General features: G+C 30.9%; 1 protein-coding gene across 1 annotated transcript in view; it reads right to left on the reverse strand.

The window, feature by feature from the left end:
* The window catches only part of LOC148180348 (uncharacterized), a 45,916-nt gene extending 35,452 nt beyond the window's left edge, over positions 1-10,464 (reverse strand). The window contains exon 1 of the mRNA XM_088037454.1: positions 10,066-10,464. Coding sequence (XP_087893580.1) covers positions 10,066-10,099 — 34 coding nt within the window. The 5' untranslated portion in view covers positions 10,100-10,464. The remainder of the gene's footprint in view (positions 1-10,065) is intronic.
* Positions 10,465-14,992: the final 4,528 nt, after the last annotated feature.

A 14,992-nucleotide genomic window follows, 5' to 3' on the forward strand; every position in this document is an offset into this window, starting at 1 on the left:
TTGGAAAAGTGTAATAAAAACTTGACATCAGCATCCGTGCTGAAAAATAAATCGCCACCTAATTTTCTGTTAGAAAAATTGTTCGTGTTGAATAATTCTACCCAACTAAATGGTCCAGTAAATCACCGAAACATCTCTTTGATCAGTGAAGTTATTGACAGCGATGTTGCTCTTCTCACTTTAATGTCAGTTATATAATAATACAGAAATTGACTATTTATAACGTTCTCTGTTCTTTAAAAAAGTAGAGTATGAAAATTTCCAAACAACGGTTTCAAAATAGAAAACTTACATACGTTCAGCTGTATAGGTAAATATTATTGGTCTTGGAACTAACTGAATGAAATAACACAGATGCGTATAAATCAGAGAGTTGGTACTGGTAATTTATAAATACATTTACAGATCACGAAAGATAGTAAGCAAAAAATTATCTCATTATGAGAAAGTGAGGATTTCAAAAACTCAATTAACTCTACTGATTGATTGCGACCTATTTTAATGATTCGGGTAATTGAACGTAAAACGAAATGATTTATGGGTGGTATAAATGTTTATTTCAAACTCTATTATTTACGTCAATACAGAAAATGACTTGGAATTAGTTCAAAAAATTCATATCCAATTAGAGAAGCTAGAAAATTTCCATTTTCAATTCTAAGAATGAGGATTAAAACAGTACAGCGGAAAATGTATCCACTATTAAAACTTTTAAAGGAAAACCACTGTCATAAAAGGTAAGTGTAAATGTTTAATATACAAACAAGAAATTTTACAGAATAGTCCGTGGGAAAAACCTACTTATGGCAAAAATGCTACAGGAAATCACATTTTACCTTTTTTTAATTATGCAATTTTTGAGTTTATGACGTAATCAATGCTATATCGGAAAGGACGTCCAAAGACCTTTTCAACAAAGTTAAATTTGTTAATGATATGTCATTGTTTTTCAGATCAGAAGTTTTGGAAAATTTCCAAAGACTTTTATTGTTAGATTCAAAGTCTTTGAACTTTTATACCTTTTTTTCTCTCAATTATGCAAATTCTTTTGAGGCAAATATTTGCACAGAAGACATTTTTTCCAGAATAGTCTTGTAATAATAAATTACAAAAGTGATATTTTATTAAAAGAGTGTGATGTTCAGCGGAGTGCAGGAATAGTATATTCCAAAACGAGCATGGAATTGTGCTCGATTTCCACAAGTATGAACCGAAGACGAGTGCGGCAGTTCATACGACTGGGTAACAGACATTCCATGCCTGTTTTACACCGTACTTTTTCTACGACTGCACATCTTCACTTAATCGGACAAAAGAAACACTAATGTCGACTGTTTGTATGTATTTGTCATGTTGCAAAAGTCAAATTATTGGCACATAACCTTCAGCCCTAATCGATTTTTAGTAACTTTTTATTTCGCCACCAAAAATCGTGCTGAAATAAGCCATTGTTAAACAATTTTTGTGACTTGTCATTCCAGCACAATTTTTGGTGTCAAAATAAAAGTAACTAGATATCGTTGAACAATATATCTTGTTCTGGGAGGATTTCTGAGTATAAGATAATGTCATACTAATGCCATGAAATAGAAAATAACTTTTCTAATGAGTTTTGTATATTATTTTATCTATGACTGCTCATGGTTACGAAAACACAAACAAAATTTTAACGTGACAGGTTTGACACATGCATTATGCCATCAAAAATCATGTAATAAAAGAATGTAGCTTTATTACAGCACTAGTTTAGTAATGCGTACTTTACACAACAATTTTTTTCATTATACAAGAAGTGATACATTACCCAACAGAAATGAGTGATGTAACTGCTGTTTTTCTAAACGTTCATAAAAAATTATTTTCTGTCTTGATTTGATAACCAAGCAATGATAGAAAGCGCATTTTACATTATTGGAAATACAACTTTTTCCGAAATCGCTGCTGATTTACGCGCAAGGAAATTAAATTTCCCTGACTAGTACCGTAATGATTTTACAAAACGGTTTTATTTCATTTGCTTGGCAACAACTTGTTTGGAAGTAAGCAGTCAACAAATTGACAAACTTCATTGTTGGCATTTTTGTCCAAATTAAAGCATTGATTTAAATTTTTACGATTTCCGGAAAAATCTAATACAAAACACGTCAGTAAAATGTCTTACTTGACTCGGAGCCTTGAAATACTCGGCACAAAATGCCAAAATATCCTGACTCTTATGTAAATAACTCTTCACTGCCAATTTATGCATAGAAAATTGAATTTCACTGACACTAACTAGTAAAGATTTTACCGTCCTGAATGTTAACAGATTAACAAAATGTCACTTTTTTGACACTTGCCATTCCAAACCGTTGTTAGTGCCAATTTACGCAAAAACAGGGTTTCTTTGGATTTGGGTTGTACAGGGTCCGCCAACACTAGTGTCCCGACCCAAAATCGCTATTAATTTTGAAGATATAAAATAATTTTTTTTTGTGCATGAAGAGGAGCGCTACAAACTGATGTGATCAGTTTTAATCTTGTGTTAACCATATGTGAATTAAACGCAAAAAACTACGTTTTTCAGAAATCAAAATAGAGAAAAGAGTGGAAAAGTCAACCTGTCTTGTCCCATTTTTCGTCAAAAGGATGAAAATGATATTAAAATTTGAATTAAAATATCTGGTAGAGAGATATTAAATATTTCTTAAAATTTAGACAGGTTTACGACAATTGATTCTTCACCGCAAACTAGTCCCTACTAAGCCATTTATGATGGGTAATATTTTTACCCACAATGGGCTGGATCTTCCATCGGACAGACCGACTGTTTGTTGTCAGGCCCATGGTAATCTCCTAGGTACTTAGGGGCCAGTTTGCGGTTTGGAAGCAGATCATAAATCTTATAAGGGAGTTAAAACGATTTTTTAGAATCATTTAATATCTCGGTACCACATTTTTTAAATCACATTTTCGAAAAATCGAACAAGACAGGTTGGGTGCCCCACCATTTTCTTCATTTTGATTTTTGAAAAACGTAGTTTCTTGCTTTTATTTCACATATGATTAACACAAGAGTAAAACTGATCACGTCAGTTTGTAGCGCTCCGTTTCCTCTTCATGTACAAAAAAAAATATTTTTATAGCTTCATAATTAATAGCGATTTTGGGCCGGGACACTAGTGTTGGCGGACCCTGTATAATGCCAAATCTATGTCTTGCTGCAAGTGGTTTTGCTAAACATCTGCTACATTTGAAATTAAACAAGTGTGAAAGTCAAAACGTTGAAAGTCTTAAATATAAGCCTAGCAAAAATTAAGATAATATCGCATTAAAAACTAAGACAAGTGCGGTAGAGCTCTTCAAAAGATGGCGAGACACAATATTAATCGTCTTTTAGAAAGACGATTCTTAAAAAAGTATCCATCTTTAGCTGGACTTAAAAAGTTTTGCATTGTAAAAATTTGCTCACTTTAAACATTTTTTAAACATTGATAATAAACTTTTTTTTGATGTTCTTTTGCGGGAATGGCTTTAAAAAACATTATACTAACACATAAATTTAATTTAGCTTATGGGCATTGGTTACTTTAAGAATAAAACAGTTTTTTTGTTTCCTGTAAGATTATTAAATCGGCACTTACAACGTTTTGGAATGGCAGGCACTTAAATATTTTGTTTGGCAACAATTTTTCGAAAAAATTTATTACATAGCTCGTCAATAACGTGTCATTTTCCTGACTTTTCTGTAAATAAGTAATTTTAATTTTTGCTGAGTACCTATTACTGCTGGAGAACCAAAGTCAAAGAATATCGAATATCATCATCATTTTGTGACATGAAAGTGAACAAAAAGCTGCAAATTATGTTGTCTTTTTGCATTTTTCTTTACAATGCCTTTGAATTCTTCACACATATTTTCTACTTTGTTTCTTGAGATCTTTGAATTCTTTTTCTATTATAGTTTTGATACCTACTTATTTTCTGCACCCTAAACTAAAAGCACCTCAAATACCGAATTTAATAACAGGAAACATTTTTGGAGCGTTTCCATCATTAAACTATTTAAGTTCACAACGCAAAATTTTATGGAACGTGTTTTGCTTAATTTCTCAAAAGTTTTCGTTTTGGCACTTGCTTAACAAATATATTAAATTTAATGAATATAACACAAAGATAGCAACAGAAACAACAAATATTTCAAAGCAATAAACAAATTGAGGAAAGAGAGAACAGAGTGAAGAAATTTCATTGACTTGTGTAACAATAACAAGCAGGAGATACGCGTAATTAGCAAGCACAGAAATAAAGTGAATAATAGCAATGTGTGCATAAAGAATGGGAAAAAATAAGATGCCAATCCCCTTTTTTCCTGTAGACATTTTTTGTAGGCGCCCAATTTAAAATACTACAGAGCGAGTCGGATTTGTCAAATTGTCACCAAATGGTAGAAACATAAACAATAACAATAACAGAAATAAACTTGTTTTAGTTATTCTTAATGCAGATTAGCAGGTATTAACTTATAAACTTAATATTAATCAAAAAAGCCATGTGTCCATTACAGTTATCCAACTTATCCCTTTCAAATCTGCTGATTTCTAAATGAGACATGTAGGAAAGCTAGGAAAAACCTATGACCGAAAAAAATAAGAAAAACAGTGAGTCACAGATTAAGACGGATAGCGCAAGAATGAAAGAATGGGAATCTTGAACTGGGAAAATCAACGGAAGATAAAAGAAATGGAGACAAACATGTAACCAAGGCTACGTCTCTTTGATGATAAATGATATATTGGCAATTTTCCTTAAAGTAGGTAACTATAACACTTGCAAATTGTTTGTCTTAACCATGTCAGCAAAATATACAAAACACAACATGAAAATAAATATCCGTTCTTTGTGTCGTTTACACAACTTCTAATTCAGTTTGGCTTTTAATTAAGTGGTTTAGATCCCACCACATCAATTAATTTAATTAAAAGTTAAATTACCCGCCAAAAAACAATTTAGATCGGCAAATTTCAATTTTCTGTACAGATCAAAACACTCATTTCCAGCTGTCGTTCATCGCCTTTGATTATGTAAGCAAACTTCACGTTTACAGAAATCATTTTTTATAAAGAGCGAACTTCTTAAGTAGGTTAGTAATTAAATTAATTTTTCTTCATTTAATACACATGTTCGTACATGCATGACAAAACTGTTTCCAATTCTAAGATTTCAATAACACGCTGTATAAAAATAAATTGGATTGTACCTGCATTTATAATGGCCGCACGTGCGGTTCCAGTTGAAATGGCATGAAAATTTAAATTGATGCCGTTTCCAATAGTCTAATCAGATCTTTGGACCTATCCGTAGAAGCATTATGCATAAAACACAACTGACGTTCATATAACATCTAAATTATGTAACACAAAAGCCTTTGTAGCGAATACGGAATGTGGATGTCATAAGAGAATAAGTAATGCCCTACTCAAAGTGTTTCTTGGTTAATTGGTCGCATAAATAATTAAAATCTAGTATTTGGAAAAGGGAATAAAATCGTTATGTTCGATCATAAATTGTTATAAACGTATTTATTACTTTACCCGAGTTGAAGAGAATTTGGATCTTGAACTTATTGGATGAGGAGAGTTTCGTGTTATTCACTAACGAATTTTACACGTGTTTGAGTGATTCCAAAAATGCCAAAATGTTAAAATTAAAGAACTTCTTCCTTAAATTTAAAAAAGGCTTTTCGTAACCAACTCAATTCCCCTCAATTTGATATTATTGTAAAATTTAAATGACGGTAATAAGAGTGTCAAAATTAGATATGTGGGCAGGAAATCAAGCAAATGAGGCGTAGGATCAAATTTTTGATATTTTTCTCTCCCGCTCGTAACTTTGTTATTTCTTAACTTATTTTGTTCGTTTTAAGAGCGTTAGATTGAGAGAAAAAATCCTAGGCCACTATTAAATCAAATTTTGATAGAACATAGGGTGTCACAGACGAAAACATCTACATGGTGAAAATTCAATAAAACAAACCAAACTAAGTTCGATTTGATACAGAGATTTTATGTACAGGGTGATTTTTCAATAAAAGCGGAAAAAATAGTTATTTGTTTCACAAGGCTAGAAAATAGTCTTTTGGAAATGCAAAGAAAGTATTGAAATCCGAGCCGGAGGGCGTGTCAAACACGAAATTTTGTGCGCCAACAATTATTAATACTTATTTATTTTGACTTTTGTTTTAAATTGGAAACGTCATTCCTTCATTTAAGGGAATTTCATCATTTGGGAAATAGGTTGGTAACACCCCATTCAAATTAAACGGTTGCAGATTAATTTAAATTCAAATGTGTTTCAGCAAATTTTTGTGGTATCTTTACTTTTAATTAGTTTACCTTTCATATTTTTCAAGGTTATTGACCTCCAAATCGGCACACAAATTGACACAATTGACATTTATGAAGCGATGCCAACTTGTAAAATAAAACCAAATATTCGAAATGTCACGTTTGACTGCCTAGACATTCAAAAGGTGATTTTCTTGCCACACATGAGGATCACAAATGTCAGAGGCGCCCAAAATCCATTACAGCTTATTGTAAATGAAGGAAATTGGCAAGTTTAGTTTTTTAAATTGCTGTCTCAGTTTAAAGAAAAAAAATAAAAGAAATTTATTCCGATTTTTATGCTACGCCAATGATTACTAAGGTTACTAAGCACATATTATTAACAAACAAAAGGGCCTGCGTTGTTGTTAAGATTATTTTGTGCATATCAGTAACGCCGAGTAAGGTCGGGATTTTAGAATTTTTACATTTACCTTAAAATTAATAAAAATCACCGAAAACGTCTTCTACGTATTACCGTGAAGCCATGATTTTTTTCCGCTCCTATTTTAAAATCACCTTGTATATTTAAATACGGCAGAATCATTTCTCAATCGATTTTATTCATTTTTACGCCGCAGCGCTGTATAGAGAAGAAAATTGTCTACACCATTTTTGAATCAAATTTTTATAAACATTGCAGAGGGCGTGTCGGTCGAAAACCTATTCCTGATATAAAATCAACAAAATCAACTTTCCTATGTTAAATATCTGACAAAATATTGTAAATTTTATTAAGAATAGCCCAGAACATCTCTGTGTTAAATTTGAGATCATTATATGGATTTGATTGATTTTGCAGCATGTACAGGTTTTTGACAGTCACGCCCTGTATAACAAATCAACCTGAAATTGATCGAAAAGTTGTCTGAGAAATGTTTTTTTCCATCATCAATCGCCGATAAATCGAATGAAATCGATTAAAACATAATAATATTAGGAGCGGGAAAAGGAATTAAACATATTTTTTCACAGCTCTCTAGTTGAATGATAATGAATGATAGTATGTCCTGTTAAAATATTATTCAGACTAATACAGAGAATTTCTAAGCCAAATTTGACAGTGGTACGTTAATTTAATCTATTGTTCAACATGTGTTTTCTACTGTAATATCCTTAAAAATTTGGTGACAAATTAATATAGAATGTTTTTTTGATCCAACGCCGTCAAAATGAATAAAATTGGTTAAAACACTAAGTGTTACGAAAGAGTTACGAAAGAGAAACAATAACATTTTCGATTTTTAAACCACCATCAAAAAATGCTTAATTTTGAAAATATTAAATCGCAAAATTATTTTTTTTGGTCAGTAGTTTTCACTCTGTTTGTGCTAATTTTCAAAAATAAAAAAATATGGACCTACACCTCTGGGATTGAAATCACCTTGCTCTAGTCCTTTTTTATTGTAATAAAGTCAGTGAAAATTTTATTTAAAAAATGAGTTAGAAAATGTAACATTTTTTTATATTAACCTAGATTTTGAGTAATTTTGGCTCGATGGAAATAAAATTTTGGGATTTCACTCTTTAATTTTTTTATTGAATGTACCAGGTTACAAAGATATCGTATAGAAGAGACAAATTTTAAACATTTTTATTTCAAGAATGAGCCAAAAAAAATCATCAGAACCAAGACTTTAGGTAATTTTCGCTCTATTGAAATAAAATTTGAGAAACTCACTTTTTTTAGTCTATATTGAGTCTGCCAAGTTAGATAAATATCTGACAAAAAAAAACAAATTGTAGAAATTTTTATTTCGAGAATGAATCAAAAAATGCAATTTTTTAGTTGAACCTGGATTTTGGGTGCTTTTTGGTTCATTCTCGAAATGAAAATTTGTACAATTTGTTTTTTTTGTCAGATATTTATGTAACTTGGCAGACTCAATAAAGATTAAAAAAGTGAGTTCCCCAAATTTTATTTCAATAGAGCGAAAATTACCTAAAGTCTTAGTTCTGATGATTTGGAACCTGGATTTTGGGTGCTTTTTGCTCTATAAAAATAAAAATTTGGAGAAATAATTTTCTTAATTAATTCTAATCAATATGCCAAGTTACAAAGAATTCTGACAGATCAGACAAATTTTAGAAATTTTTATTTCGAAAATAAGTCAAAAAAATGGTAAATAACAACATGGATTTTGAGTACTTTAGGTTCTATGGGAATTAAATTTGGGGAACTCGCTCTGTTTTAATCTGTTTATTAAATGTACCAAATTACAAAAATATCGGATAGAACATATAAATTTTATAAATTTTCATTTCGAGAATGATCCAAAAAAATTCAATATTTTTCATCAGAGTTTGAATTTTGAATAATTTTTGCTCTATTGAAATTCTTTTTTTTCACCATTATACCACCGTAAATTCGCAACTCAAAATTTAACATTACCAAATGCAGTTGTAATTTAACTGAACCTGACTAGATAATACCTATTTTTACCGGAATTTTAAATAAATATCAGGCAATTCACATAATTTAAATAAATAGACCTAACAAAAGTGGGCTTTAAGTATGTACTTTCATTTCAAGCAAAATAAATTGAGTTTTTCATCGGTAAATTGTAATGACTCAAGTGATTAAAATATTCAAAATCATACAAAAACTACTGCCGTTGATCTGTTTGTAGCAATTAACACAAAGAGATGAGCTCACAAAGCGTAAAGGATTAAATTGTGAAACTTTCCGCTACATTTACTCCATCCTACTTACACATTCATTAATAATATTTCTGAATCTCCGCATTTTCCAACATTTAAAATGAAAATTCATTTCCAGTTTTTCAAAATTTCAGTTTTGATTGATACACAAAACACACAGCTTTCAACATTCTTGTAGCCCACAGCTACAAATGTCTTTCATCTTCCAACCTTTTAAAGTTTCATCTCTGTAAATTAGTTTTCGAGGAACCGAGCCAATAATAATTTCCGGTAGAAAAGAAAAATTTGTCTTGACAAGAAAAACAATCATGAGAAATTAGACAAAAAGTATCCCCGATTTTGGGGGATAAAATAAACAGGAACTAACAGAGTTCAATAAAACCGAACTATTTCAATTTGATTACTTGAGGCGCATTGCCTTGCACCTCTGAAGTTTTATTATTTTAAAAGTTTGCAGAAGGTTTAATTTTAGTTTTGAGCTCACCGGTTTATTACATTTCGCGGATTTCGGATAACAACAAAATTCGAATGACACTAAATGCGAAATAAATTTATGGCAAAAACGAATTTCCGCTAGTTTGGTTGCAGCTTTCAGCAAAAATCGATACGCTGTTTAAAGTTCTTGTAGTTTTTTACCCAACTTTTCATGGGGATGAAATTAAAGTTAAATTATCCCATTCATAAATTGGAGGTATGAATATTTAATTACACTCTCCAGTTAAAATTAATTCAATTTACAAACGACGTTTTTGGCACGCAACAACTCAACTTCTCGCTACTTATCTTAATTTCTTGCGTCGAATCTTATTGTGATTCTGTAATAGAATGTCAAATGAAACAGGCAGGTGCTTAGCCTTGGGCTAAAAATAATTTAATAACAATACCAGAAATAGAGATTCGGAAGTGTTTGTAATATTTATGAGTTGAATGAATCGATATTTTTACATATTCAGCAGAAACTGAGAATGTTATTAACGCACTCTGTTTGAGAGCGTGTTGCATTTTTTATTTACGCGAAAAGCTACTGAATAGTACTCACTGTTTAAAACTCCTTCAGTTCCAGGCGACCCCATGGTGTTGATTTCACGTGCTCTTCAAGAAGAATAGCATTTTATGAGTGTAAAACCGCGGAAACTCGTTTTTTCTAATTCGAATTTTTTTCATGAGGTATTGTTTCTATCACCATGCCCAAGACTCAATGGTAAGAAGCATGGTCTACACAAACATTTCCATTCTTTTCGTAGTTAAATCACGTCTAACTTTCGTGTAGAAAGTGGTCACCAACTCGCATTTTAAACGAAAAATGACTGGAGACTTCCTGGAGGAAATATTTTAATTGATGACTTGTTGAGAATCCGAACTCTGTCCCAATTTACCAACCAACGCACCTTCCACTCAAACGCTGACCATGCACTGCGGTGGGCGCCTTTTTCCCGTAACTAGCACGCGACGTCATTACGTCATAAGTCCTGCAGCTCCACTTACTGCGACGGCGCCTAGCGTCGCCTAGATAGTGGAGATTAGAACAATAGCGTCGGCTTTTATTAAACTCTGAAAATTTACTGGGATTTATCGCATTCGAGTGACATAATGGGCAACATAATTAACTCGGAGAACAACGACGGCTTTATTCACTTGGCTCGTTTAATAAGTAGATACTACGTTACAGAGTTTTTAATTACTAAAACAGTGCTAAATTTTGGCAGAGTGGTTGGAATTCGGTAGACACAGTTTTGTTGGAATTATTAAGGAAATCATTAAGGCAGATACTTTTCCGTGAAAATAAAATAGAAAATAGAACTTGAGTAAGTGGGTCACACAGGTGATAAAAATATATTGTGGGAGGTTGACGTATTGTAATAAAATGATTGGTATAAATCGACGCTGTCAAAAATATCAAGATGCGTCTGGCAAAAAAGGATGAAAAATAACATGACACGACACGGGTTGTACCCTCTGCATAATTTGAATGAAATAAATTTGTTTTTTGGAAGCTAATTACATATCTGAAACCCTCCAATTACAAAAAAACGGTATTTATGGCATTTTTTACTAAAAAATTGAGGGTATTTAAAAATTCTGCGAGCTTACTTTTAGCATTGCGACCTCATTTCTTCCAAAAAAGCAAAAGAATTATATTCAACAAAATCTAAATAAAAAAAAATATAATATAACAAAAGCATCAGTTTTGTTAGGTAACTTTATTAAGTAGTATTCAACAATTTTTTTAAACTAAAATTTTTTATCCAAAGGTGAGATAAAACGTTTAATATATGCTATTTATTTTGAACGTGAGGTCCAAAGTCCAACATGGTGTCCAAATTTTGGGACTTTACGCAAAATTGGGCATTGGGTTGTACCTACTAGTGATATTTTTTGGTTTATTAGGTCGCATGCATTGTCTTGTTGACAGTTGATTTTGTTTACAATTAACTGAAATAACAGAAACAATATTAGCAATGTTGAGAAATTATTTAATTTTCTCAAAATTTAGACAAAATTCGTCAATGTTTTTGTTATATGTAGAACTTTTTTTGATGAAAAGATGGATCTGCATAACTCACAGTGAGATTGAAAAACAAGGGTTGTAATTAAACATAACCTATCGTGCTAGTTTTTAACTGTAATTAACGGTAGAGGGTGCAGTGGGTGCAAGTAATGTTTAATTTATGGCTTAACATGTTCAGATCCTCAAATTAAAACCCTCACTTTGAAACCTTTGAGAAAAAAAAGAGAAAAATATAATCTTCGAGAATAAAAATATATTCTTCGAGAATCTAAATGTTGATAACTTCATCTTTTTTTGCTCACTGAACGTCAATAGTTGCACTTGCTTCGAATCTAAACCCAAATTCTATTAAAAGATTGCAAAATGTTCGCCCAAAGGTTTAATTTGGAAAAATAGACGATTTGTTTACAAACATGTTTAGTAGTCAAAAAAACATCCACATCACGTAGTAAAAATCTTTTATTAACCACTTTTCATCAAATTAGATTTAAATCTTTTTGTATTTTCAATAAATTCCTGATTTAACCAAAATTGTCAATCAAAATGTAAACAAACTTATTTTGACACCCTCCTACGCCAAATTAGTACCTACTTTGATAAAAATCCCTAACTTGCCAGATACACTCAGCTCTCATACATACAGGGTGATTTTTTTAAAACGGCAGGCGTTGTAGAATTTTTATTTATGAACCGATTTCAAACATTTAAAAGACAAATTAAATGGTTTTTAATTTACTATAAACTGATGATTTTAAAATTTGTCTAAATGTCTTAGTATCTTTTGGGCGATACTCAACTTTCTTATTTTAAATTGACACCCATTTTTTTTTTTCATAATTTGGAAGATATTAATTTTCTTGATTCAGTAATGTGTAATATGTTCTACTTTTACAAAAAATATTAAAAAAAAAAATCAAAAATAAAAAAATTTAGGCAATAAAAGTTAATAAAATCTAGGTGCGTGGTGTCAGATAACACAATATCGTTATTGTAATGTCAAAAAACAGCAAATAACAGAAAGAACAAGTTTTCTTTCAACAAGATGGGGCTGCACCTTACAATGCACAATGCATTTCTCGTAGGTGTCAATTGTGCAATAAAAAAACCGGGATGGCGTTTCAACAGTATTTTAATTAAATTATGTAGTTGTTTTTTCTGATTTGTAATTATTATTGTCTTTTGTTATTAATAATTTCAAAAAAAAATTTAGAAAATTTTTAAAATCATCAGTTTATAGTAAATTAAAAACCATTTAATTTGTTTTTTAAATTTTTAAAATCGGTTCATAAATAAAAATTCTACAACGCCTGCCGTTTTAAAAAAATCACCCTGTATATACCTTCCGCCAACAATAAAATTGGGACCTTTTATAGGTAATAAATGAAGTTTATTGTTCTTTGGTGATATCAGTGAAGTAAGTTCATTCCAAATTAGATACTTTACAAGACTTTAATTTCACTAAATGCAGGGAATTCCAAAATTGGCGAAACAGCGGAATGGTACACCGTTAAGCAATTCCAAAGAACATTAAAAAGTATAAAAAAATAGATTTGATTTGAAGATTTGGCGGCTCAATGTTCACGGTTTTAATATTGTTTTCACTTTAAGTGTACAAATAAAGTAGTCCTACCTCACTTATTTGTGACAGATAAAGTTCTCTAATATTCTCTGGCAAGATAAAGTAATTAAAATTCAGGGCTACGGAAAAGCAAGGTCTATAGAAAGAGCGAGGTCCACCAATTTCAGAGATCCATTTAGCCTGATATTGTAACTTTGAAATTAAGTAAAAATAAAATTAAATCAATGTAATGTAATAATGCACACAGAATTTGATAACAATATTTTGACTGAGTTATCATCGGTTTACCTAACTAATTAAAAAATTGGAAATAACAATCAACCCTATTATTGGATCTTATTAGGTAAAATAACGTCACGAGTTATATTAAAAAAGTTTTTACAAGAATCAGGATTATTAATTATGATGTATTACACTTAAATTGTCACTAATTGTAAGTACAGGGTCCGCCAGCACTAGTGTCCCGGGCCAAAATCGCTATTAATTATGAAGCTAAAATATTTTTTTTTGTACATGAAGAGGAAACAGAGCGCTACAAACTGATGTGATCAGTTTTACGCTTGTGTTGTCCATATGTGAAATAATTTAATAAATGGTTTCCGGGTGCATCTTTAAATCCACAAAAAGCGCAAAAATGCACTAACCCACAAGCTTTTCTGTTTATTCCACTTTTTTTATACCACTCTCGTTCTGTATGTTGCACTTTAGCAACTAAGAAATTGATAAATAAAAGAATAGAAAGAGTTTAAAGGAAGTCGTTTTTTTGTGACCATTGGACGTCATTAATACACTCATTTTTATTACGTAACTATTTTTGTGATTTTTTGTTTGTATATAAAATACATTTCGAATTTATAAAATCTGAGCTTTTTGTGGCGTAGGGTGTATAAGAGAGCTGATCTTATAAAACCCTCTATAATGTATAAATTGTACAACCAACTTCATTTTTGTTACTTAAAAAAAAACAAAATTCTAAAAATTCCAGTTTATAAAGATTTAGAAAAAATACAGGTGTTCCAGAACTCATAACTCAGAGAACAAGGGGAGGTGCCGACAGCAATACAGATGGCAAATTTCAAAACAAAAATTGCTTAAGTATAATAGTAATCGAGAAAGGATAAAAAATTAACTACCAATCCCGAAAGCTTAAGTAAAAGGCCATCCCAATTTCCTAGACAACGAAAGTCTGACCAATGGACGATAGGATGTATCTATAGTTACCGATTTTCAAATTGTGTTCAGCTTCTGGATTGGATATGGTTTTTTTGTCTTAACTCGATTTTTTTAAGCTAAAAAATTTTTGTTTTAAAATTTTGGTTCAGAATTGTTGCCTCCATAAGCCTTTTTTCTCTGGGTCACAAATTCTGGGACACCTGTAGGTAGAACCGAATAATTAACTTTTAGATTTTCTCTTTTCGATTTCTCTCAAACTAATTAAAAGTTAGCAGATATCATTTTTTAGATTACAGTCTCAATTTGGAGCAAACAATTTTCAAAAATCGTGAATCTCAAAGATATGCTCCTGTTTTATTCAATTGGTATGAAAGTTTTTTGAATCAAATAGTAGCGCCTAATGAAGTCTGAATTTTAATATTTTTTCTGCGTTAAAATGAATGAAAACCACTAGAAATCTTTTCTATTTTTTCTAAAAATTAATTATTGTAATTTAATTTTCTATACTCACTTCTCATTTTATTACTTCAATAAAAAAAACAAATCAAATTTCAGGGAAATAACAAAAATAAAATAATCTAATATACGGGGTATTACCTAAATAAGCAGCAACTCCTTCCTGGAGAATCAAATTGCTTACAAAAAGGTGTCTAAATGAAAATATTTTCTTTTTAGCTTTTCTTGGTAAAGTTTAATCAGAACTCA

The sequence above is a fragment of the Gnatocerus cornutus genome, chromosome 1, assembly GCF_029298725.1.
Source record: "Gnatocerus cornutus isolate USDA-ARS CGAHR chromosome 1, icGnaCorn1.1, whole genome shotgun sequence".
NCBI lineage: Eukaryota > Metazoa > Arthropoda > Insecta > Coleoptera > Tenebrionidae > Gnatocerus > Gnatocerus cornutus.